This window comes from Oncorhynchus gorbuscha, unplaced genomic scaffold, assembly GCF_021184085.1.
Source record: "Oncorhynchus gorbuscha isolate QuinsamMale2020 ecotype Even-year unplaced genomic scaffold, OgorEven_v1.0 Un_scaffold_2574, whole genome shotgun sequence".
Classification (NCBI taxonomy): domain Eukaryota; kingdom Metazoa; phylum Chordata; class Actinopteri; order Salmoniformes; family Salmonidae; genus Oncorhynchus; species Oncorhynchus gorbuscha.
In genome coordinates, this window is record NW_025747048.1 from 4,051 (window position 1) to 30,000 (window position 25,950).

Genomic DNA, 25,950 nt, shown 5'->3' on the forward strand with positions numbered 1-25,950 from the left:
GGTGTTAGAGGAATTTTGATTCCTATGTGTTCATTAATCAATTCAAGTAAAACACTCTGTCCGTTTCTAAGAATTTGTAAGATCCATAGTTACATAAAATGGACAGAGACCAGCCTTAAAAGTAATCAGTAGCGTTCATTTCCGAGAGCTCTGCTCATAATCACATGTTCATTAGGTTTTATATCACACACAGCGTCATAGCTTTTACTATGTCCCTCCTCTTCTTGGACAATGCCTCTCTTCCTTTTGGACAACGACTTAGCTACTTTTCAATGCAATTCCAACACACACATATTGTTTATCTTATGTTACCACATGTTACGCAATCTATTGCAAGTCCAAGGGGTTTTCCCCTCCCTGGATGGAGACCAGACATCTCTCCTGTTGTTAGTTTCACTGTGGTCACAAGTTGTCAGTTAACACTTCCTCTTGGTCTAAACATTTTATTCTTCAGACAGCATAGAATTCTGTTAATTAACGTTAGTTATAATTCCACGTAGAATGTATACATTATTTAGTCATTATTGATAAAACTCCTTCAACACTGGATATATAGGCGACAGGTAGGTGGATAGGTGGACCCCAATACACACACATCTTCATATATCAGTGGATCAGATGGTCACATGATGCACTGAGAAAAGAAGCAGAGGATCAATGAAATGAAAGTTCTGAAATGCATAAAACCTTTCTTGATGGTGACATTTAGATTTTTCTTGTCTTTTATTTTTGAGGGGGAAAGATAGGAAGGATGGAAGGGTTGTGGTTGACCTATTGATAGAGTCCACCTCCCAAATGGCACCCTATTGCCTATATAGTGCACTACTTTTGACCAGGGCCCTGGTGGAGTATGTGGGGAAACGGGTGCATTTGGAACGCAACAGTGTGTGGACATTTGTATTCCGTTAACTCATTTCCAAAAGATTCCGGAATCTGTCTGTGACATTTGGAGGCAATGCCTGGATCTCTCACAGAGTTGGCAGAGAAAAGATGAACTGTCTTATTGTTATCTGATGAGATATGTTTTCAATTTCAGCCAATGAGCCAAACAAAGGGATGTGAAGGGTGCAGAGACCTTTACTGAACACTACCAGGCGTTTAGACGCTAGAGAAGTTCAAATGTATTTATAAAGCCCTTTTTACATCAGCTGATATCTCAACGTGCTGTACAGAAACCCAGCCTAAAACCCCAAACAGCAAGTAATGCAGGTGTAGAAGCACGGTGGCTAGAAAGGCCTAGAAAGGAAGAAACCTAGAGAGGAACCAGGCTATGAGGGGTGGCCAGTCCTCTTCTGGCTGTGCCGGGTGGAGATTATAACAGAACATGGCCAAGATGTTCAAATGTTCATAGATGACCAGCAGGGTGAAATAATAAAAATCACAGTGGTTGTAGAGGGTGCAACAGGTCAACACCTCAGGAGGAAATGTCCATTGGCTTTTCATAGCCGAGCATTCAGAGTTAGAGACAGCAGGTGTGGTAGAGAGAGAGATTCTAAAAACAGCAGATCCGGGAAAAGGTAGCACTCTGGGGAACAGGCAGAGACAGCAAGAGCGGTTTGTCACTCCAGTGCCTTTCACCTTCACAACCCTGGGCCGGACTACAGTCAATGACCTACTGCAAAGATGAGTCTTCAATTAAGACTTAAAGGTCGAGACCGAGTCGGCGTCTCTCACATGGATAGACAGACCATTCCATAAAAATGGAGCTCTATAGGAGAAAGCCCTGCCTCTAGCTGTTTGCTTAGAAAGGGACAATAGGGACAATATCAAGGTCTGTGTCTTGTGACCGTAGCGTACGTGTAGGTAGCGTACCTGTAGGTAGCGTACCTGTAGGTAGCGTACCTGTAGGTAGCGTACGTGTAGGTAGCGTACGTGTAGGTAGCGTACGTGTAGGTAGCGTACGTGTAGGTAGCGTACCTGTAGGTAGCGTACCTGTAGGTAGCGTACGTGTAGGTAGCGTACCTGTAGGTAGCGTACCTGTAGGTAGCGTACGTGTAGGTAGCGTACCTGTAGGTAGCGTACCTGTAGGTAGCGTACCTGTAGGTAGCGTACGTGTAGGTATGTACGGCAGGACTAAATTGGAGAGAAAGGTAGGAGCAAGTCTGTGTAATGCTTTGTAGGTTAGCAGGGAAACCTTGAAATCAGCCCAAGCTTTAATAGGATGCCAGTGTAGAGGAGTAATATGGAGATTATATGATCACATTGTTGGGTTCTAGTCAGGATTCTAGCAGCCGAGTTTAGCACTAACTGAAGTTTATTTAGTGCTTTAGCCATGTAGCCGGAAAGTAGAGCATTGCAGTCGACTAATCGAGAAGTGACAAAAGCATGGATGAGCTTTTCTGCATCATTTTTGGACAAAACGTTTCCGATATTTGTAATGTTATGAAAATGGAAAAAACTGTCCTTGAAATACTCTTGATATGTTCAATGAACACTGTTTATAACCGTTCATGAGCACCAGTAATGGACAGTTTGGACAAATGAAAACATGTGAAAAGATATATGAATGTAGCTAGATTAACTTTTGGCCATATAATGAAATCTAATTTATTTAATTATTGTATATTTGATTTTTACAGTTTAAAACAATTTAAAAGTACACATAATCCCAGAGGATGACACATGAAAGAATTACAAATACACTTATTTCCAATATATTTATATTCTTGTCCTCCTAGTAGTGAATTGAATGTACTACTGTAATCAGTGATAGCTAGCTACAGTATGTTCGATACACGACGACCAGTGACGGCACAGGCGCTAGGACCATGCAGTCTCCAGACAGGCAAAGGAAGTCTCAATCACAGCTAGCTAGCTAGCAGGCTAACATTGGTATCTGTAGATTTCTGAGCGAACGGTATGGATTCATATAAATAATCGTTTGATTGAGGTAAGAAGGGGTTTGATGAATAATCTATGACAACATCTTGCTACCTGTCCTCAAACGCTGTTAGGTTGTACATCGACAAGGAAGCAGACATTGTAAGAAAAGAGCTAGCTAGCTATAGCTATGTACTATAGACCCACAATGTAGCTATGCATGACGAGTAGGTAACAGCTTGTTGTCATTAACACTAACATTTGCCAGCACTAGAGTGGCCGATGTTTGAGTTGCACGTTAGTAACTGAGTTGCCTTGCACTAAATAAAGAGTTGTTTGACTTTTGAATATTAACTTTTCGGTGACTGGAAACAACGTAGGTTGGCTACCTAGCTAGTTAACGTTAGCTAGCTAGTTAGCATGTTAGTTAGCTGTAGCTAGCTACCAACTCGACTAACCACTGCTAGTAATTTGTAAACAATTACCTATGGTTTGACTGTTGTCTGCAGTGAACTGTTCTTACGTATCATATGTTTTATGGGGATTTATTGCATGAAACTGACATATCATGCTAACACTAGCCAGCTATGTATTCCATTGGAAATGTAGTCGACAGCTAACTAACATTCCTCCACAGTACAGCAGATACCCAATCAATGCATATACAGTCAGGGCAGGCCCACTTTTTAGTGTCCTGTTGCGCAAAGAGAACAATCAGGATACAGTCAGATAAGGATAGCGTTAGCTTGTGTTGCATTCATTGTTTCTATTCTAGTAGCCTTTTATAGTATCAAATCAAATTGATTTATAAAGCCCTTCTCACATCAGCTGATATCTCAAAGTGCTGTACAGAAACCCAGCCTGAAACCCCAAACAGCAAGCCATCCAGGTGTAGAAGCACGCATTATCACGTCACTTCTGGGGAATGACTGAGTGAACACATGTAGCTAAGAATGCTTTGTTGACAGTTTAGGATACTTGATTTAGGCCTAGGTAACTTTTTGTTGATTGCCATAGCTGGGAATATAAATGTATTTTGTAAACATACATTTATGACTAATCATATACAGTATATACATGGGTAATAAGTGACAGTTTTCTAACCCTGTGTTAAAACTCGACCAGAACTGAGGGTTCTAAATGCCATACATTCTTGACAATAGAAGCACCTCCTACACTAACACTGTAGAATGAGGGTCCAAGCCAGTGTGGAATGCCTGGTGGTGTATGTATGTTAGAGGTCGACCGATTTATGATTTTTCAACGCCAATACCGATTATTGGAGGACCAGAAAAGCATATACCGATTAATCAGACCATTTTTTTCTTTGTAATAATGACAATTACAACAATATTGAATTAACACGTATTTAAACTTAATATATAAAACATGAATAAAATCAATTTAGCCTCAAATAAATAATGAAACATGTTCAATTTGGTTTAAATAATGCAAAAACAACGTGTTGGAGAAGAAAGTAATATGTGCCATGTAAAAAAGCTAATGTTTAAGTTCCTTACTCAGAACATGAGAACATATGAAAGTTGGTGGTTCCTTTTAACATGAGACTTCAATATTCCAAGGTAAGAGGTTTTAGGTTGTAGTTAATATAGTATTTATAGGACTATTTCTCTCTATACCATTTGTATTTAATATACCTTTGACTATTGGATGTTCTTATAGCCACACACACATATAGCCCCCTCCTCACCCATACCTGGGCTCGAACCAGGAACACATCGACAACAGCCACACTCGAAGCATCGTTACCCATCGCTCCACAAAAGCCGCGGCCCTTGCAGCGCAAGGGGAATACCTACTCCAAATCTAAAAGCGAGTGATGTTTGAAACAGTATTAGCGCACACCCAGCTAACTAGCTAGCCATTTCACATTGGTCAACACCAGCCATTAGGCTGATAGGCTTGAAGTCATAAACAGCGCTGTGCTTGCGAATAGCTGTTTGAATGAATGATTAGGGGCCTGCTGCTGCTCAGTCAGACTGCTCTATCAAATCAGACTTAATTATAACATAATAACACACAGAAATATGAGCCTTTGGTCATTAATATGGTCGAATCCGGAAACTATCATTTCGAAAACAAAACGTTTATTATTTCAGTGAAATATGGAACCGTTCTGTATTTTATCTAACGTGTGGCATCCCTAAGTCTAAATATTCTTGTTACATTGCACAACCTTCAATGTATGTCATAATTACGTACAATTCTGGCAAATTAGTTCGCAATGAGCCAGGCAGCCCAAACTGTTGCACATACCCCTATACCCTCTGCGTGCAATGAACGCAAGAGAAATGACACAATTTCACCTGGTCAATATTGCCTGCTAAACTGGATTAGTAGTTATATCTGGTGATTATGAATGATTGTTTTTTTATAAGATAAGTTTAATGCTAGCTATTAATTTACCTTGGCGTCTACTGCATTCGCGCAACAGGCAGGCTACTCGTGGAGTGCAATGGTTAGAGCATTGGACTAGTTAACTGTGCGGTTGCAAGATTGAAACCCCTGAGCTGACAAGGTGAAAATCTATCGTTCTGCCCCTGAACAAGGCAGTTAACCCACAGTTCCTAGGCCGTCATTGAAAATAAGAATGTGTTCATAATTGACTTGCCAAGTTAAATAAAGGTATTAAAAAATAAATAATAATAATCGGAAATAGGCCCAAAAATACCGATTTCCGATTGTTATGAAAACTTGAAATCGGCCCTAATTAATCGGCCATTCCGATTCATCGGTCGACCTCTAGTGTATGTATTATTGTCTGTCCTTTTTAGTTTTCCCTGTGTGATACTAGCTACATTCCTATTTGCGTCTGCTGTATTTACATTTCTATGCTTACTTATTTGTGTGTCTCCAGACCCAGCCATGTCTCAGCTGGAGAAGAAGGCGGGGCTTCTGAGAAGGACGTCCTCCTCTAAGAAACCCCTGAAGGAGAAAGTGGTGCTGATGTATGATGAGATCTTTGCGGTAAGATAGAGGGATGGATAGAGAGAAGAGGGAGGGATGGATAGAGAGAAGAGGGAGGGATGGATAGAGAGAAGAGGGAGGGAGAGAAGAGAGAGAGGGAGGGAGAGAAGAGAGAGAGGAGAGGAGGGAGAGAAGAGAGAGAGGGAGGGAGAGAGAGAGAGAGAGAGAGGGAGAGAGAGAGAGAGAGAGAGGAGGGAGGGAGAGAGAGAGAGAGGGAGAGAGGGGGAGGGAGAGAAGAGAGAGAGAGGGGAGGGAGAGAAGAGAGAGAGGGGAGGGAGGAGAGAAGAGAGGGGGAGCGAGAGAAGAGAGAGAGGGAGAGAAGAGGAAATGATGGATAAAGATGAGAGGAGGGAGAGAAGAGGAAATGATGGATAAAGATGAGACAGAGAGGGAGGTTTGTGCAGAGCTAAAGGGATATGGTCAAGTGAAAGAGTAAGAGCATAGGGGAAGAAAGAGTATTAAAGGGGAAGAAAGAGTGTTAAAGGGGAAGAAAGAGTGTTAAAGGGGAAGAAAGAGTGTTAAAGGGGAAGAAAGAGTGTTAAAGGGGAAGAAAGAGTGTTAAAGGGGAAGAAAGAGTATTAAAGGGGAAGAAAGAGTGAGGGTCGGAACAGACAGACAGGAACAGAAATTAGGTTGGTGGACTTGCTCTCATAGTTCCTTTCACCTCAAAAAGCACAAGAAAGAGAATTTCAATACCCACCATCTCAGATTGTCCTGAAATCATTTTCTGTACTTAGTAACGGATACGATTATCATTCCTGAAACATTATTTTGTTGAAATCTAATTTTATCTTTGAGAAATTAAGATAAATGATTGCACCCAAATTGGCCATTTTAATTGATAAGATTCAGATAATATTCAATAAATATAGTACCCAACATCTGATTTGGACCGCACTTCTTCCTACCAATGAGTAAGGCATAATGAATCCCCCCCAAAATTGTCAAATGCCACCCATGGACCCCCCATGCCAATTCCACCCCAACAACCAGTATACAGTATCAGTTGTCTATGTTTGACAAATAGTATGAAACTGTGGCTTGGAGTATTGCTTCTCCATATTATGTCATGTATTCCCTGTGAATCTGGTGTCGTTCTTTTTTCCCCTGTTCAGAGATATTAGTAATTGAAGTCGCTTGCATTATTTACAATGAAGTAGTGTTACAGTACCATGTTTTTACCACAAGGTGTCGCTGCTGTTGCTCTACCGCAGCACACGTTTACCAATTTTGCTGGTCTCTTGTGTTTTTTTTGCAACTTTGGGTAAAAAAACTTTATATTTGGCTCATTATGGAAATAAATTGTGTGGTTACCATCACAATTCAAGCCAGTCCTCCATGAAAGCAATTCAGTTTGTCCCAAGTTTTTACTGACTTGCCGAGTTAAATAAAAGTAGCAGCCTATTGCTTCAACCAAACTGTCCTTGAATAGTCCAATAAGTGGCAACTCTCTGAGATTCTCATATGAAGACTTTTCCTACAAGCCCAATACTTTGATGGAGAAATGAGCTATGGACTAAAATGTTGAGACAACCCTAAGAAAATAATTAATTGCATGTTTTTCAATAAAATTGTATGGAAACATGTCTATATGTGTTGTGATGAGGGGCATTTACCATTAAACCCAATACCATTACACAACACTATACAGTGTGTGTTTGGGAGTTTTACCATTAAACCCAATACCATTACACAACACTATACAGTGTGTGTTTGGGAGTTTTACCATTAAACCCAATACCATTACACAACACTATACAGTGTGTGTTTGGGAGTTTTACCATTGAAGACCATTAGAGACCATAACATTGAAGACCATTAGAGACCATAACATTGAAACCATTAGAGACCATAACATTGAAGACCATTAGAGACCATAACATTGAAGACCATTAGAGACCATAACATTGAAGACCATTCGAGACCATAACATTGAAACCATTAGAGACCATAACATTGAAGACCATTAGAGACCCTTACCTTGAAACCATTAGAGACCATAACATTGAAGACCATTAGAGACCATAACATTGAAACCATTAGAGACCATAACATTGAAGACCATTAGGGACCATAACATTGAAGACCATTAGAGACCATAACATTGAAACCATTAGAGACCATAACATTGGAGCCATTAGAGACCATAACATTGAAGACCATTAGAGACCATAACATTGAAGACCATTAGAGCCCATAACATTGAAGACCATAACATTGAAGACCATTAGAGACCATAACATTGAAGACCATTAGAGACCGTAACATTGAAGACCATTAGAGACCATAACATTGAAACCATTAGAGACCATAACATTGAAGACCATTAGAGACCATAACATTGAAGACCATTAGAGACCATAACATTGAAACCATTAGATCTGCTGGAGCCTCATGGTGTGCTTGTTCACCAGGAATGTTCTAGCAGTAACTAAGACAGACCTTTTCTGAAGGGAATAAACCACACACAAAGGGGCTGTTTCCTAGATACAGACTAAGTGTAAAAGAAGGAGAAACTGATTTGCTTTCATGGAGGACTGGCTTCCAACCATTTCAGAACAAGCTGAGATGGTGGGTGTCATGGCTGAGATGGTGGGTGTCATGGCTGAGATGGTGAGTGTCATGGCTGAGATGGTGGGTGTCATGGCTGAGATGGTGGGTGTCATGGCTGAGATGGTGGGTGTCATGGCTGAGATGGTGGGTGTCATGGCTGAGATGGTGGGTGTCATGGCTGAGATGGTGGGTGTCATGGCTGAGGTGGTGGGTGTCATGGCTGAGATGGTGGGTGTCATGGCTGAGATGGTGGGTGTCATGGCTGAGATGGTGGGTGTCATGGCTGAGATGGTGGGTGTCATGGCTGAGATGGTGGGTGTCATGGCTGGTGGTGGGTGTCATGGCTGAGGCTGGTGGGTGTCATGGCTGAGGTGGTGGGTGTCATGGCTGAGGTGGTGGGTGTCATGGCTGAGGTGGTGGGTGTCATGGCTGAGGTGGTGGGTGTCATGGCTGAGGTGGTGGGTGTCATGGCTGAGGTGGTGGGTGTCATGGCTGGGATGGTGGGTGTCATGGCTGGGATGGTGGGTGTCATGGCTGAGATGGTGGGTGTCATGGCTGAGGTGGTGGGTGTCATGGCTGGATGTCAAGGCTGAGATGGTGGGTGTCATGGCTGAGATGGTGGGTGTCATGGCTGAGATGGTGGGTGTCATGGCTGAGATGGTGGGTGTCATGGCTGAGATGGTGGGCGTCATGGCTGAGATGGTGGGTGTCATGGCTGGATGTCATGGCTGGATGTCATGGCTGAGATGGTGGGTGTCATGGGTGGGATGGTGGGTGTCATGGCTGGATGTCATGGCTGGATGTCATGGCTGAGATGGTGGGTGTCATGGGTGGGATGGTGGGTGTCATGGCTGAGATGGTAGGTGTCATGGCTGGATGTCATGGCTGAGATGGTGGGTGTCATGGGTGGGATGGTGGGTGTCATGGCTGAGATGGTAGGTGTCATGGCTGGATATCATGGCTGAGATGGTGGGTGTCATGGCTGAGATGGTGGGTGTCATGGCTGAGATGGTGGGTGTCATGGCTGAGATGGTGGGTGTCATGGCTGGATGTCATGGCTGAGATGGTGGGTGTCATGGGTGGGATGGTGGGTGTCATGGCTGAGATGGTAGGTGTCATGGCTGGATATCATGGCTGAGATGGTGGGTGTCATGGCTGGATATCATGGCTGAGATGGTGGGTGTCATGGCTGAGATGGTGGGTGTCATGGCTGAGATGGTGCGTGTCATGGCTGAGATGGTGCGTGTCATGGCTGAGATGGTGGGTGTCATGGCTGAGATGGTGGGTGTCATGGCTGAGATGGTGGGTGTCATGGCTGAGATGGTGGGTGTCATGGCTGAGATGGTGGGTGTCATGGCTGAGATGGTGGGTGTCATGGCTGAGATGGTGGGTGTCATGGCTGAGATGGTGGGTGTCATGGCTGAGATGGTGGGTGTCATGGCTGAGATGGTGGGTGTCATGGCTGGATATCATGGCTGAGATGGTGGGTGTCATGGCTGAGATGGTGGGTGTCATGACTGAGATGGTGGGTGTCATGGCTGAGATGGTGGGTGTCATGGCTGAGATGGTGGGTGTCATGGCTGAGATGGTGGGTGTCATGGCTGAGATGGTGGGTGTCATGGCTGAGATGTGGGTGTCATGGCTGAGATGGTGGGTGTCATGGCTGAGATGGTGGGTGTCATGGCTGAGATAATAATATAATAATAATATATGCCATTTAGCAGACGCTTTTATCCAAAGCGACTTACAGTCATGTGTGCATACATTCTACGTATGGGTGGTCCCGGGGATCGAACCCACTACCTGATGGTGGGTGTCATGGCTGAGATGGTGGGTGTCATGGCTGAGATGGTGGGTGTCATGGCTGAGATGGTGGGTGTCATGGCTGAGATGGTGGGTGTCATGGCTGAGATGATGGGTGTCATGGCTGAGATGATGGGTGTCATGGCTGAGATGGTGGGTGTCATGGCTGAGATGGTGGGTGTCATGGCTGAGATGGTGGGCGTCATGGCTGAGATGGTGGGCGTCATGGCTGAGATGGTGGGCGTCATGGCTGAGATGGTGGGCGTCATGGCTGAGATGATGGGTGATGAGATGGTGGGCGTCATGGCTGAGATGGTGGGCGTCATGGCTGAGATGGTGGGTGTCATGGCTGAGATGGTGGGTGTGGCTGAGATGGCTGAGATGAGATGGGGTGTCATGGCTGAGAGTCATGGCTGAGATGGTGGGCGTCATGGCTGAGATGGTGGGCGTCATGGCTGAGATGGTGGGCGTCATGGCTGAGATGATGGGTGTCATGGCTGAGATGGTGGGTGTCATGGCTGAGATGATGGGTGTCATGGCTGAGATGATGGGTGTCATGGCTGAGATGGTGGGTGTCATGGCTGAGATGGTGGGTGTCATGGCTGAGATTACATGGTGTGACTCTCTGTCTCCTCTCTCTTCAGAAAGAGGATCCAGCCAAGAACAACTCCCGTTTCTGGGATGAACTCTTCCTCATGAAGGTAAGAGAGAACAGCTGTTTACATGTGTTTACAAAATGACCTGTTTACATTACATTTGTTAACAAAAGGACCTGTTTACATTACATGTGTTAACAAAAGGACCTGTTTACATTACATTTGTTTACAAAAGGACCTGTTTACATTACATTTGTTAACAAAAGGACCTGTTTACATTACATTTGTTAACAAAAGGACCTGTTTACATTACATTTGTTTACAAAAGGACCTGTTTACATTACATTTGTTAACAAAAGGACCTGTTTACATTACATTTGTTTACAAAAGGACCTGTTTACATTACATTTGTTAACAAAAGGACCTGTTTACATTACATTTGTTAACATAATTAACCATTTGCATTTGTTTATAAAACTTTTAGCTGTCCTTTGCGTTCTAAAAAGGGAATTTCTCTCTAACAATAACCTCAATGCACCCCCCTTCTCTCTCTCCCGTTCCCTACCCCCCTTCTTTCTGTGACCTCCCAACACACGCTCCTCCCCCTCCCCTCCTCTTTCTCACCCAAACCTTTCCCCCTCTCTCTCCCAACCATTTTCCCCCTCCCCTATATCTACCAAACTCCCTCTTCCCCCACTCTCTTCCTCCCCCCTCTCGCTCAACCCTCCCTTTTCCATACACCCTTACTCTACTCTCTCCCCCTCTGTACCCCCCCCCTCCCACAGGTGAATCTGGAGTACCTGGAGGCCAAGCTGGAGTCTCTGGATGGAGATGAGGTGATGAAGATTAAAGACAACATCAACAGTCTGTTCCACCACTGTGTTCAGGCCCTGGCAGAGGAGCACCAGATCAAAGTGGTCAATGCCCTGCAAGTAAGTGGGAGTGTGTGTGTGTGGGGGGAGGTGTGTGTGTGTGGGGGGAGGTGTGTGTGTGTGGGGGGAGGTGTGTGTGTGTGGGGGGAGGTGTGTGTGTGTGGAGGGAGGTGTGTGTGGTTATAGACCGGATGTATTGATCTGTACATAGACCTGTTATGGTGCTGACAGGGCTATAGACAGGATGTATTGATCTGTACAGGGACCTGTTATGGTGCTGACGGGGCTATAGACAGGATGTATTGATCTGTTATGGTGCTGACGAGCCTATAGACAGGATGTATTGATCTGTACATAGACCTGTTATGGTGCTGACAGGGCTATAGACAGGATGTATTGATCTGTACAGGGACCTGTTATGGTGCTGACGGGGCTATAGACAGGATGTATTGATCTGTTATGGTGCTGACGAGCCTATAGACAGGATTTATTGATCTGTACATAGACCAGTTATGGTGCTATAGACAGGATGTATTGATCTGTACATAGACCTGTTATGGTGCTGACGAGGCTATAGACAGGATGTATTGATCTGTACAGGGACCTGTTATGGTGCTGACAGGGCTATAGACAGGATGTATTGATCTGTACATAGATCTGTTATGGTGCTGACGGGGCTATAGACAGGATGTATTGATCTGTTATGGTGCTGACGAGGCTATAGACAGGATGTATTGATCTGTTATGGTGCTGACGGGGCTATAGACAGGATGTATTGATCTGTACATGGACCTGTTATGGTGCTGATGGGGCTATAGACAGGATGTATTGATCTGTACATAGACCTGTTATGGTGCTGACGAGGCTATAGACAGGATGTATTGATCTGTTATGGTGCTGACGGGGCTATAGACAGGATGTATTCATCTGTTATGGTGCTGACGTGGCTATAGACAGGATGTATTGATCTGTTATGGTGCTGACGAGGCAATAGACAGGATGTATTGATCTGTTATGGTACTGACGAGCCTATAGACAGGATGTATTGATCTGTTATGGTGCTGATGAGGCTACAGACAGGATGTATTGATCTGTACATAGACCTGTTATGGTGCTGACAAGGCTATAGACAGGATGTATTGATCTGTTATGGTGCTGACGGGGCTATAGACAGGATGTATTGATCTGTTATGGTGCTGACGGGGCTATAGACAGGATGTATTGATCTGTTATGGTGCTGACGGGGCTATAGACAGGATGTATTGATCTGTTATGGTGCTGACGGGGCTATAGACAGGATGTATTGATCTGTACATAGACCTGTTATGGTGCTGACGAGGCTATAGACAGGATGTATTGATCTGTTATGGTGCTGACGGGGCTATAGACAGGATGTATTGATCTGTTATGGTGCTGACGGGGCTATAGACAGGATGTATTGATCTGTTATGGTGCTGACGGGCTATAGACAGGATGTATTGATCTGTTATGGTGCTGACGGGGCTATAGACAGGATGTATTGATCTGTTATGGTGCTGACGGGGCTATAGACAGGATGTATTGATCTGTACAGGGACCTGTTATGGTGCTGACGGGGCTATAGACAGGATGTAGGGGTCTGGACCATAGAGATAGATAGAGGACTTGTCTTTCTATCTGTGCGACTATAGCGTCTGTCACAGCATGGGCAGTGCCATTGAGAGTACAACCCATAGGAATCCCCACCCAGTTAACTGCAGTTACATTAAAATTGTGTAAACATGGTGGAAGCCCTCAATGGCGTTGCCCATGCTGAAACTTCCCTTTGGTCACTAGAGGCCTCTATCATAATCTATGGTCTGTGGTGTTTGACCTTTCACCCACATTGTCATGAAGGTGTATCTGTCCCCTCCTCCAGACTCTGTGTGCGTTGTTCCGTGGGGTTCACCAGAAGAACAAGTCAGCCTCAGGCTTCGACATCATCAACATGCTCGTGGGCTTCGACAAGGCCGAGCTACGCATGAAGGTGTGTGTGTCCTACAGGACTTCATGAAGAATTTGGAGAGCTTGCTGTGTGTGTGTGTGTCCTACAGGGCTTCATGGAGAGTTTGAAGAGCTTGCTGTGTGTGTGTCCTACAGGGCTTCATGTAGAGTTTGGAGAGCTTGCTGTGTGTGTGTCCTACAGGGCTTCATGTAGAGTTTGGAGAGCTTGTTGTGTGTGTGTGTCCTACAGGACTTCATGAAGAATTTGGAGAGCTTGCTGTGTGTGTGTGTCCTACAGGACTTCATGAAGAATTTGGAGAGCTTGTTGTGTGTGTGTGTCCTACAGGGCTTCATGGAGAGTTTGGAGAGCTTGCTGTGTGTGTGTGTCCTACAGGACTTCATGGAGAGTTTGGAGAGCTTGCTGTGTGTGTGTGTCCTACAGGACTTCATGATGAGTTTGGAGAGCTTGCTGTGTGTGTGTGTCTGTCCTACAGGGCTTCATGGAGAGTTTGAAGAGCTTGCTGTGTGTGTGTCCTACAGGGCTTCATGGAGAGTTTGGAGAGCTTGCTGTGTGTGTGTCCTACAGGACTTCATGGAGAGTTTGGAGAGCTTTCTGTGTGTGTGTCCTACAGGGCTTCATGGAGAGTTTGGAGAGCTTGCTGTGTGTGTGTGTGTCCTACAGGGCTTCATGGAGAGTTTGGAGAGCTTGTTGTGTGTGTGTCCTACAGGGCTTCATGGAGAGTTTGGAGAGCTTGCTGTGTGTGTGTGTCCTAAGAGAAAAGTGTTCATGTTGCAACACTTCCTCCGTTTTGAAAACTATGTTCCCTGTTTGACCCGAGTGAACATGACCCGTGTGTCTCTCCCACAGGACCTGATGGAGAGTTTAGACAACCTGCTGTGTGGGGAGGGTTCAGAAAGTCTCAAGGCCCTGTGTCTCAAACTACTGCTGTGTTTAGTGACGGTAAGACACACACACACACACACACACACACACACACACACACACACACACACACACACACACACACACACACACACACACACACACACACACACACACACACACACACACACACACACACACACACACACACACACACACACACACACACACACACACACACACACACACACACACACACACACACACACGCTCTCTCTCTCTTCAAATAGTGTTTTTGTGTTGCAGGTAACAGACAACATCAGTCAGAACACCATCCTAGAGTATGTTATGATCAACAGCATCTTTGAGGCCATTCTGCAGGTAAGACTGTTACTGAGGATGTCAGTAATGTCAGGGTATTGACCTGTTAATATGTCATCCTAGTGAATTGATGACCGTGCCAATATCTCTCTGTCTCTGTCTCTGTCTGTCTGTCTCTCTGTCTGTCTGTCTGTCTGTCTGTCTGTCTGTCTGTCTGTCTGTCTGTCTGTCTGTCTGTCTGTCTGTCTGTCTGTCTGTCTGTCTGTCTGTCTGTCTGTCTGTCTGTCTGTCTGTCTGTCTGTCTGTCTGTCTGTCTGTCTGTCTGTCTGTCTGTCTGTCTCTGTCTCTGTCTCTGTCTCTGTCTCTGTCTCTCTGTCTGTCTCTCTGTCTGTCTCTCTGTCTGTCTCTCCCCCCGTGTAGATCCTATCAGATGTGTCTACTAGAGGACAACATGGTTATGATGCTGTTGTACTCCTGGCTCTGCTCGTCAACTACAGGAAGTACGAGGTGAGCCGGTGTGTTTTCCTCCTCTGTTGACAGGATGGAACCGTTCTAACTCTTCTTCTCTGTTGTCAGTCTGTGAATCCCTACATTGTGAAGCTGTCCATAGTGGATGATGAACCAACCCTAGATGTGAGTATTCATGTAGATGTTGTATTGTTTATTCCTGTCATTTACAGCAGCCTTTATTAAACTATGACTCATGTTAATGTTGGGTAAATGAAACATGTTGGGGGCAAACTTGGTAGAATTGTAGGAAATGAGATAAACTCAGATAAAAATGTTGTACTCTGCCTCATGGCATAATGAGCAGAATTGCATAAAATGTGTTATAAAATTGTAATAGATTTTTCTCTCCATCACATGTCTTGATGTGTAGAATTGCAGGAAATTAAATACAATTTCCCACCAAGAATCCAAGAATCCATAATTTAGACTTCAGAGTGTTTATCATAAAATATAAACTAACTAGAACTAACATACCCCATTCTGTCATCACGTTTTCATCAAAAGTCTCCTACTAAAGGATTCTTGTCCTTCCCTAGGGAATGGGTCTGGTGGTTGGCCAAGCCCTGACAGAATATAACAGGTAAACATCACTATCTTTTAACTGTCAACTTTTGTTAAATGATCTACTTTAGAATTCACCTTTTCATATTTTTGTTCTATTTCTATTCAACAAATGAGACCTTCTTTTTTCTGTAGTCTCAGCTTGACAGCTTGCATTCTAGGTGTGTGTGTGTGTGTGTGTGTGTGTGTGTGTGTGTGTGTGTGTGTGTGTGTGTGTGTGTGTGTGTGTGTGTGTGTGTGTGTGTGTGTGTGTGTGTGTGTGTGTGTGTGTGTGTGTGTGTGTGTGTGTGTGTGTGTGTGTGTGTGTGTGTGTGTGTCTCAGAGCAACCAGGTTTTGATGTTAATATTCAGGGTGAAAACACCAGGAAGACCTGTCTGTCTGCTTAGAAACAGGAAGACCTGTCTGTCTGCTTAGAAACAGGGAGAGCTGTCTGTCTGCTTAGAAACAGGAAGAGCTGTCTGTCTGCTTAGAAACAGGAAGAGCTGTCTGTCTGCTTAGAAACAGGAAGAGCTGTCTGTCTGCTTAGAAACAGGAAGAGCTGTCTGTCTGCTTAGAAACAGGAAGAGCTGTCTGTAGAGGAAGAGCTGTATGTCTGCTTAGAAACAGGAAGAGCTGTCTGTCTGCTTAGAAACAGGAAGCGCTGTCTGTCTGCTTAGAAACAGGAAGAGCTGTCTGTCTGCTTAGAAACAGGAAGAGCTGTCTGTCTGCTTAGAAACAGGAAGAGCTGTCTGTCTGCTTAGAAACAGATCACATTAAAGTAACAGATGATGAGATATTTCATGTCCATACATTCATATACTCATAACCCCAGGGCAGACATTTATGTAGATTGTCATGTTCTCTCCTTGTGTCTCCAGACAGTACAAAGACAAAGAGGAGGAGAACCATGGAGGGTTTTTCTCTACACTCACCAGTATGGTAAGAACACATCTGATCCTGCAATGAAATATAGTACAACATATTGGGCCACTTTCCCAGACACAGATTATGTCTAGTCGAATGATCTATGTGACCCACCAACACACCGCAACAACTAATCGTTCTCCTCAACAACTGTCAATTTTGTCAACATTCTCTCATTGTAATTCCTGTCTTGTCCACAGGTGGGCAGTATGTTCATTGCAGATGCAGATGAGAAGCTCTCAGTACAGTAAGTACATGCCGAGAGTAGAAGTTGCCCTTAGACACAGATCTAGTAGGTGAAAAACACAGACCTGACTGTAGTTCAGTGTCTATAGGACAACTTCATCCATGCAGAGTGATCGGGACCTCTTTGGTCCCTTAGTCAGTGTGATGTCACAAATACAATCTGGAACCATTGTTCTAATTGGCTGATATTGACATTTTGACCCCTCTCTGACCTCCCCCAGGACCAATGAGGCGATTCTCCTGGCGCTGTACGAGGCCGTGCACCTCAACCGCAACTTCATCACTGTTCTCGCTCAGGTGACTTAGACTACTTGAACTGTCGCTAGGAACAAAACTACTTGAACTGTCGCTAGGAACAAAACTACTTGAACTGTCGCTAGGAACAAAACTACTTGAACTGTCGCTAGGAACAAAACTACTTGAACTGTCGCTAGGAACAAAACTACTTGAACTGTCGCTAGGAACAAAACTACTTGAACTGTCGCTAGGAACAAAACTACTTGAACTGTCGCTAGGAACAAAACTACTTCTACTGTCGCTAGGAACAAAACTACTTCTACTGTCGCTAGGAACAAAACTACTTGAACTGTCGCTAGGAACAAAACTACTTGAACTGTCGCTAGGAACAAAACTACTTGAACTGTCGCTAGGAACAAAACTACTTGAACTGTCGCTAGGAACAAAACTACTTCTACTGTCACTAGGAACAAAACTACTTCTACTGTCGATGGAAATAAAACTACTTCTACTGTCGCTAGGAACAAAACTACATCAACTGTCGCTAGGAACAAAACTACATCAACTGTCGCTAGGAACAAAACTACTTCTACTGTCGCTAGGAACAAAACTACTTCTACTGTCGCTAGGAACAAAACTACTTCTACTGTCGCTAGGAACAAAACTACTTCTACTGTCGCTAGGAACAAAACTACTTCTATTGTCGCTAGGAACAAAACTACTTCTACTGTCGCTAGGAACAAAACTACTTCTACTGTCGCTAGGAACAAAACTACTTCTACTGTCGCTAGGAACAAAACTACTTCTATTGTCGCTAGGAACAAAACTACTTCTATTGTCGCTAGGAACAAAACTACTTCTACTGTCGCTAGGAACAAAACTACTTCTACTGTCGCTAGGAACAAAACTACTTCTACTGTCGCTAGGAACAAAAGTACTTCTACTGTCGCTAGGAACAAAACTGTGAGGAGGAGTTGGGAGGAGTCAGACAGAGAGGGTGAGGGAGGAGTCAGACAGAGAGGGTGAGGGAGGAGTCAGACAGAGAGGGTGAGGGAGGGAGGCGGACAGAGAGGGTGAGGGAGGGAGGCGGACAGAGAGGGTGAGGAGGGAGGCGGACAGAGAGGGTGAGGGAGGAGGCAGAGAGGGTGAGGGAGGGAGGCGGACAGAGAGGGTGAGGGAGGGAGGCGGACAGAGAGGGTGAGGGAGGGAGGCGGACAGAGAGGGTGAGGGAGGGAGGCGGACAGAGAGGGTGAGGGAGGGAGGCGGACAGAGAGGGTGAGGGAGGGAGGCGGACAGAGAGGGTGAGGGAGGGAGGCGGACAGAGAGGGTGAGGGAGGGAGGCGGACAGAGAGGGTGAGGGAGGGAGGCGGACAGAGGGTGAGGGAGGGAGGCAGAGAGAGAGGGTGTGAGTGAGGGAGGCAGAGAGAGAGAGAGAGAGAGAGGGGAAGAGTGAGGGTGGAAGGCAGAGAGGAGGTGAGGGTGGGAGGCAGAGAGGAGGTGAGGGTGGGAGGCAGAGAGAGGGTGGGAGGCAGAGAGGGGGTGAGGGTGGGAGGGTATAGAGAGGGTGGGGGTGAGGGTGGGAGGCAGAGAGAGGGTGAGGGTGGGAGGTAGAGAGAGGGTGAGGGTGGGAGGCAGAGAGAGGGTGAGGGTGGGAGGCAGAGAGAGTGTGGGAGGTATAGGAGAGAGAGGGGTGAGGGTGGGAGGCAGAGAGAGGGTGAGGGTGGGAGGCAGAGAGGGGGTGAGGGTGGGAGACAGAGAGGTGAGGGTGGGAGGTATAGAGAGAGGGGGTGAGGGTGGGAGGTATAGAGAGAGAGGTTGAGGGTGGGAGGCAGAGAGGGGGTGAGAGTGGGAGGTATAGAGAGAGGGGTGAGGGTGGGAGGCAGAGAGGGGGTGAGGGTGGGAGGCAGAGAGGGGGTGAGAGTGGGAGGTATAGAGAGAGAGGGTGAGGGTGGGAGGCAGAGAGAGGTTGAGGGTGGGAGGTATAGAGAGAGGGGGTGAGGGTGGGAGGCAGAGAGAGGTTGAGGGTGGGAGGTATAGAGAGAGGGGGTGAGGGCGGAGATAAAGAAGGGGGAGGGGTAATTGGTTCTTTTTCTAAAGTTCTTTTAGTTCTATCAGATGCCAGCATCTCTGATGTCTGATAGTGTTGTATAGAATGACCTGACGCTGTTTGGAGAGAGGAGGAGAGGAGAACAAATAGGGGGAATTGTCTTTGTTCTGCTTTCATCTGCTCAGCTTTACTTGAAAGTCATGTGTCAAGTCATCTTTCTGTCTGCCTCCTCTACCTCTCTTTCTTCTCCTCACTCATTTGCTCTGTCACCTGTCAATCAACAGAGTCACCCAGAGATTGACATCCCGACCACACCCATCACCCCTGTTCCGACCACTCCCACGACGCCGCTTGGCACAACCCCGCTCTCTATGGACAGTGAGTAACATGATTGGTCTGGACTCTGGGTCCACCTTGTTCCATGAACGAATTACATTTACAGATTAATTATTGACTGAATGAGTGAATTAAATTAAACCTTTATTAGTAGTAATAATCACTAGTGTTTAAATTGACGTAGTTACTATTTAAAAAAAAATCTTTCCTGTTTATTGTTACTGGGGTAAACCTGGAAAATGGAACGGTTGGCCAGAGTCAACCAAGACCCCTCCCTCCTTTAGTTTCCCTCCACTCCTTTAGTTTCCCTCCACTCCTTTAGTTTCCCTCCACTCCTTTAGTTTCCCTCCACTCCTTTAGTTCCCCTCCACTCCTTTAGTTCCCCTCCCTCCTTTAGTTCCCCTCCACTCCTTTAGTTTCCCTCCACTCCTTTAGTTTCCCTCCACTCATTTAGTTCCCCTTCACTCCTTTAGTTCCCCTCCACTCCTTTAGTTCCCCTGCACTCCTTTAGTTCCCCTGCACTCCTTTAGTTCCCCTTCACTCCTTTGTTCCCCTTCACTCCTTTGTTCCCCTCCACTCATTTAGTTCCCCTTCACTCCTTTAATTCCCCTTCACTCCTTTAATTCCCCTTCACTCCTTTAGTTCCCCTCCACTCCTTTAGTTCCCCTCCACTCCTTTAGTTCCCCTCCACTCCTTTAGTTCCCCTCCACTCCTTTAGTTCCCCTTCACTCCTTTAGTTCCCCTTCACTCCTTTAGTTCCCCTCCACTCCTTTAGTTCCCCTCCCTTCACTCCCTTTAGTTCCCCTCCACTCCTTTAGTTCCCCTTCACTCCTTTAGTTCCCCTCCACTCCTTTAGTTCCCCTCCACTCCTTTAGTTCCCCTCCACTCCTTTAGTTCCCCTCCACTCCTTTAGTTCCCCTCTACTCCTTTAGTTCCCCTCCACTCCTTTAGTTCCCCTTCACTCCTTTAGTTTCCCTCCACTCCTTTAGTTCCCCTCCACTCCTTTAGTTCCCCTCCACTCCTTTAGTTCCCCTCCACTCCTTTAGTTCCCCTCCACTCCTTTAGTTCCCCTCCACTCCTTTAGTTCCCCTCCACTCCTTTAGTTCCCCTTCCCCCTTAAAACCAGTGGACATAGAAGGAAACATTTTAACAAGCGTCTGAAACATTCTGTTTTAAAGAAATACGTCATTGTTTTTGGCTGTCCATTTTTGATAACCCCGCCATACACGTGCACCACACGAACACACACAATCTGAACCTGGTCAGTTCACGTGCAATGTAACTGTTAAAACATGCATGGTGTGTGTTTCTCGCTAAAAGCCATTTGCTGTATGAAATATTAACGGAACTGGCTTCAAATACAGATGAATCTTTCAGGTAGAGAACCATGTCACCACACACACACACATACACACATACACACACACACACCCTTTTCCCCCCTGTGGACCATGTGCTTGGCTGGCTCATGGCCATGATGTCATAACCAGTCGTCTTGGACCTGATCCAGGATTGGAGGGAAGGTGGGATGAGGACAAATCAAAATGGAGGGAGGAGACTGGGGTGAAGTAGAAGTGGTTGCCCCTGTTTTATCTGTGAAACCAGCATCTGAGATGTGAGATCCACCTGACTGTCTCGTATAGCGTCTTGACTAGCTAATAGTGGATCACTTCATAGCTTCTCTTCTTGTCTCTACCGACAGTAAAGCTCATTATTAGGTTGAACGTTCAACATTCAAATAACATTCCATTAATGTTACTATGAAGTTAAATGAACGTTGTTGAACATAAATGGCTGTGTGTCTCTACCTACCAGTGATGGATGTTGCAGTGGAGTTGATGTGAGGTTGAGGGGTCTCTCCCTGGAGTTGATGTGAGGTTGAGGGGTCTCTCCCTGGAATTGTTGTGAGGTTGAGGGGTCTCTCCCTGGAGTTGATTGTTGAGGGTCTCTCCCTGGAGTTGATGTTGAGGGGTCTCTCCCTGGAGTTGATGTGAGGCTGAGGGGTCTCTCCCTGGAGTTGATGTGAGGTTGAGGGGTCTCTCCCTGGAGTTGATGTGAGGTTGAGGGGTCTCTCCCTGGAGTTGATGTGAGGTTGAGGGGTCTCTCCCTGGAGTTGATGTGAGGTTGAGGGGTCTCTCCCTGGAGTTGATGTGAGGTTGAGGGGTCTCTCCCTGGAGTTGATGTGAGGTTGAGGGGTCTCTCCCTGGAGTTGATGTGAGGTTGAGGGGTCTCTCCCTGGAGTTGATGTGAGGTTGAGGGGTCTCTCCCTGGAGTTGATGTGTGGTTGAGGGGTGTCTCCCTGGAGTTGGGAGGTTGAGGGGTCTCTCCCTGTAGTTGATGTGAGGTTGAGGGGTCTCTCCCTGGAGTTGTGAGGTTGAGAGGTCTCTCCCTGGAGTTGATGTGAGGTTGAGCGGTCTCTCCCTGGAGTTGATGTGAGGTTGAGGGGTCTCTCCCTGGAGTTGATGTGAGGTTGAGGGGTGTCTCCCTGGAGTTCATGTGAGGTTGAGGGGTGTCTCCCTGGAGTTGATGTGAGGTTGAGGGTCTCTCCCTGGAGTTGTTGTGAGGTTGAGGGTGTCTCCTGGAGTTGATGTGAGGTTGAGGGGTGTCTCCCTGGAGTTGATGTGAGGTTGAGGGGTCTCTCCCTGGAGTTGATGTGAGGTCGAGGGGTCTCTCCCTGGAGTTGATGTGAGGTTGAGGGGTCTCTCCCTGGAGTTGATGTGAGGTTGAGGGGTCTCACCCTGGAGTTGCTGTGGGGTCTCTCCCTGGAGTTGCTGTGGGGTCTCTCCCCGGAGTTGCTGTGGGGTCTCTCCCCGGAGTTGCTGTGGGGTCTCTCCCCGGAGTTGTTGAGGGGTCTCCCTGGAGTTGATGAGAGGTTGAGGGGTCTCTCCCTGGAGTTGGGAGGTTGAGGGGTCTCTCCCTGTAGTTGATGTGAGGTTGAGGGGTCTCTCCCTGGAGTTGTGAGGTTGAGAGGTCTCTCCCTGGAGTTGATGTGAGGTTGAGCGGTCTCTCCCTGGAGTTGATGTGAGGTTGAGGGGTCTCTCCCTGGAGTTGATGTGAGGTTGAGGGGTGTCTCCCTGGAGTTGATGTGAGGTTGAGGGGTGTCTCCCTGGAGTTGATGTGAGGTTGAGGGGTCTCTCCCTGGAGTTGTTGTGAGGTTGAGGGGTGTCTCCCTGGAGTTGATGTGAGGTTGAGGGGTGTCTCCCTGGAGTTGATGTGAGGTTGAGGGGTCTCTCCCTGGAGTTGATGTGAGGTTGAGGGGTCTCTCCCTGGAGTTGATGTGAGGTTGAGGGGTCTCTCCCTGGAGTTGATGTGAGGTTGAGGGGTCTCTCCCTGGAGTTGCTGTGGGGTCTCTCCCTGGAGTTGCTGTGGGGTCTCTCCCCGGAGTTGCTGTGGGGTCTCTCCCCGGAGTTGTTGAGGGGTCTCCCTGGAGTTGATGAGAGGTTGAGGGGTCTCTCCCTGGAGTTGTGAGGTTGAGGGGTCTCTCCCTGGAGTTGTTGTGAGGTTGAGGGGTCTCTCCCTGGAGTTGTTGTGAGGTTGAGGGGTCTCCCCCTGGAGTTGTTGTGAGGTTGAGGGGTCTCTCCCTGAAGTTGATGTGAGGTTGAGGGGTGTCTCCCTGGAGTTGCTGTGGGGTCTCACCCTGGAGTTGTTGTGAGGTTGAGGGGTCTCTCCCTGGAGTTGATGTGAGGTTGAGGGGTCTCTCCCTGGAGTTGATGTGAGGTTGAGGGGTCTCTCCCTGGAGTTGTGAGGTTGAGGGGTCTCTCCCTGGAGTTGTGAGGTTGAGGGTCTCTCCCTGGAGTTGTGAGGTTGAGGGTCTCTCCCTGGAGTTGTGAGGTTAGGGGTCTCTCCCTGGAGTTGTGAGGTTGAGGGGTCTCTCCCTGGAGTTGTGAGGTTGAGGGGTCTCTCCCTGGAGTTGTGAGGTTGAGGGGTCTCTCCCTGGAGTTGTGAGGTTGAGGGGTCTCTCCCTGGAGTTGTGAGGTTGAGGGGTCTCTCCCTGGAGTTGTGAGGTTGAGGGGTCTCTCCCTGGAGTTGTGAGGTTGAGGGGTCTCTCCCTGGAGTTGTGAGGTTGAGGGGTCTCTCCCTGGAGTTGTGAGGTTGACGGGTCTCTCCCTGAAGTTGTGAGGTTGAGGGGTCTCTCCCTGGAGTTGATGTGAGGTTGAGGGGTGTCTCCCTGGAGTTGCTGTGGGGTCTCTCCCTGGAGTTGTTGTGAGGTTGAGGGGTCTCTCCCTGGAGTTGTGAGGTTGAGGGGTCTCTCCCTGGAGTTGTGAGGTTGACGGGTCTCTCCCTGAAGTTGATGTGAGGTTGAGGGGTGTCTCCCTGGAGTTGCTGTGGGGTCTCTCCCTGGAGTTGTTGTGAGGTTGAGGGGTCTCTCCCTGGAGTTGATGTGAGGTTGAGGGGTCTCTCCCTGGAGTTGATGTGAGGTTGAGGGGTCTCCCCCTGGAGTTGATGTGAGGTTGAGGGGTCTCTCCCTGGAGTTGTGAGGTTGAGGGGTCTCTCCCTGGAGTTGATGTGAGGTTGAGGGGTGTCTCCCTGGAGTTGCTGTGGGGTCTCTCCCTGGAGTTGATGTGAGATTGAGGTGTCTCTCCCTGGAGTTGCTGTGGGGTCTCTCCCTGGAGTTGTTGAGGGGTCTCCCTGGAGTTGATGAGAGGTTGAGGGGTCTCTCTCTGGAGTTGCTGTGAGGTCTCTCCCTGGAGTTGTGAGGTTGAGGGGTCTCTCCCTGGAGTTGTTGTGAGGTTGAGGGGTCTCTCCCTGGAGTTGTTGTGAGGTTGAGGGGTCTCTCCCTGGAGTTGTTGTGAGGTTGAGGGGTCTCTCCCTGGAGTTGTTGTGAGGTTGAGGGGTCTCTCCCTGGAGTTGTTGTGAGGTTGAGGGGTCTCTCCCTGGAGTTGTTGGGAGGTTGAGGGGTCTCTCCCTGGAGTTGTTGGGAGGTTGAGGGGTCTCCCGCTGGAGTTGTTGTGAGGTTGAGGGGTCTCCCGCTGGAGTTGTTGGGAGGTTGAGGGGTCTCCCCCTGGAGTTGTTGTGAGGTTGAGGGGTCTCCCCCTGGAGTTGTGGGGTTGAGGGATCTCTCCCTGGAGTTGTGAGGTTGAGGGGTCTCTCCCTGGAGTTGATGTGAGGTTGAGGGGTCTCTCCCTGGAGTTGATGTGAGATTGAGGGGTCTCTCCCTGGAGTTGTGAGGTTGTGGGGTCTCTCCCTGGAGTTGTTGTGAGGTTGAGGGGTCTCTCCCTGGAGTTGATGTGAGGTTGAGGGGTCTCTCCCTGGAGTTGATGTGAGGTTGAGGGGTCTCTCCCTGGAGTTGATGTGAGGTTGAGGGGTCTCTCCCTGGAGTTGATGTGAGGTTGTGGGGTCTCTCCCTGGAGTTGTGAGGTTGTGGGGTCTCTCCCTGGAGTTGTTGTGAGGTTGAGGGGTCTCTCCCTGGAGTTGTTGGGAGGGGTCTCTGAGGGGTCTCTCCCTGGAGTTGTTGAGGGGTCTCTCCCTGGAGTTGTTGAGAGGTTGAGGGGTCTCCCTGGAGTTGTTGAGGGGTTGAGGGGTCTCTCCCTGGAGTTGTTGAGGGGTTGACTGGTCTCTCCCTGGAGTTGTTGAGGGGTTGAGGGGTCTCTCCCTGGAGTTGTTGAGGGGTCTCTCCCTGGAGTTGTTGAGGGTTCTCTCCCTGGAGTTGTTGAGGGGTCTCTCCCTGGAGTTGTTGAGGGGTCTCTCCCTGTTAAAGGATCTGTGCTTTATATTTCCACTATGAGGTTGGAACAATGCTGTGAAATTGTTAGATAAAGTGCTAATGCCCTTTTAGTGTAAGAGCTGTTTGAAATGTCTGTTTTGGTGGGGTGGAGTTTTGACCTTTCTGGTGACATCACCAGGCTCTAAATTAATTAATAGACCAATAAGAGAGTTCCGAGCTTTTCTGCCAACAACGGCACATTTTCAGTTCTCCACCCAGACCCCTCCCAGACTGTCCTAGCTAAATCCTTGCTTGATGCCAAGAAGGGATTTTAAGTTTCTTTTTGACAGTTTCATTTGAAAACAGTCACAGTAAGGTTCTTAGCTGTTACCCAAATGGATCTTTCAACGTTTCAACATAACATTAGTGTAATGTTGAACCAACGTTGTGTGTCCTGCTTTCCAGTGATGAACTCTTCAGAACTTCCCCTGGATCCTAACCTTCAGACCAGTAACCTGCTCATCACCTTCCTCAAGTACTCCTCCATCGTCATGCAGGACACCAAAGGTTTAAATACACGGCTATCTCTATCTCTCTATCTCTCTCTACCACTATCTCTCTATCTCTCTCTACCACTATCTCTCTCTATCTCTCTATCTCTCTACCA

At 47.1% G+C, this 25,950-nt stretch overlaps 1 protein-coding gene across 1 annotated transcript in view; it reads left to right on the top strand.

Annotated features, from left to right (window-relative positions):
* Positions 1 to 2,750: 2,750 nt before the first annotated feature.
* armh3 (armadillo like helical domain containing 3) overlaps positions 2,751 to 25,950 on the top strand; it is a 55,439-nt gene continuing 32,239 nt past the window's right edge. Inside the window, exons 1-15 of the mRNA XM_046339261.1 lie at positions 2,751 to 2,890; positions 5,699 to 5,808; positions 10,809 to 10,865; positions 11,546 to 11,692; positions 13,530 to 13,637; positions 14,463 to 14,555; positions 14,784 to 14,858; positions 15,219 to 15,305; positions 15,375 to 15,431; positions 15,845 to 15,888; positions 16,728 to 16,788; positions 16,974 to 17,020; positions 17,241 to 17,316; positions 19,588 to 19,681; positions 25,749 to 25,850. Coding sequence (XP_046195217.1) covers positions 5,707 to 5,808; positions 10,809 to 10,865; positions 11,546 to 11,692; positions 13,530 to 13,637; positions 14,463 to 14,555; positions 14,784 to 14,858; positions 15,219 to 15,305; positions 15,375 to 15,431; positions 15,845 to 15,888; positions 16,728 to 16,788; positions 16,974 to 17,020; positions 17,241 to 17,316; positions 19,588 to 19,681; positions 25,749 to 25,850 — 1,150 coding nt within the window. The 5' untranslated portion in view covers positions 2,751 to 2,890; positions 5,699 to 5,706. The remainder of the gene's footprint in view (positions 2,891 to 5,698; positions 5,809 to 10,808; positions 10,866 to 11,545; positions 11,693 to 13,529; positions 13,638 to 14,462; positions 14,556 to 14,783; positions 14,859 to 15,218; positions 15,306 to 15,374; positions 15,432 to 15,844; positions 15,889 to 16,727; positions 16,789 to 16,973; positions 17,021 to 17,240; positions 17,317 to 19,587; positions 19,682 to 25,748; positions 25,851 to 25,950) is intronic.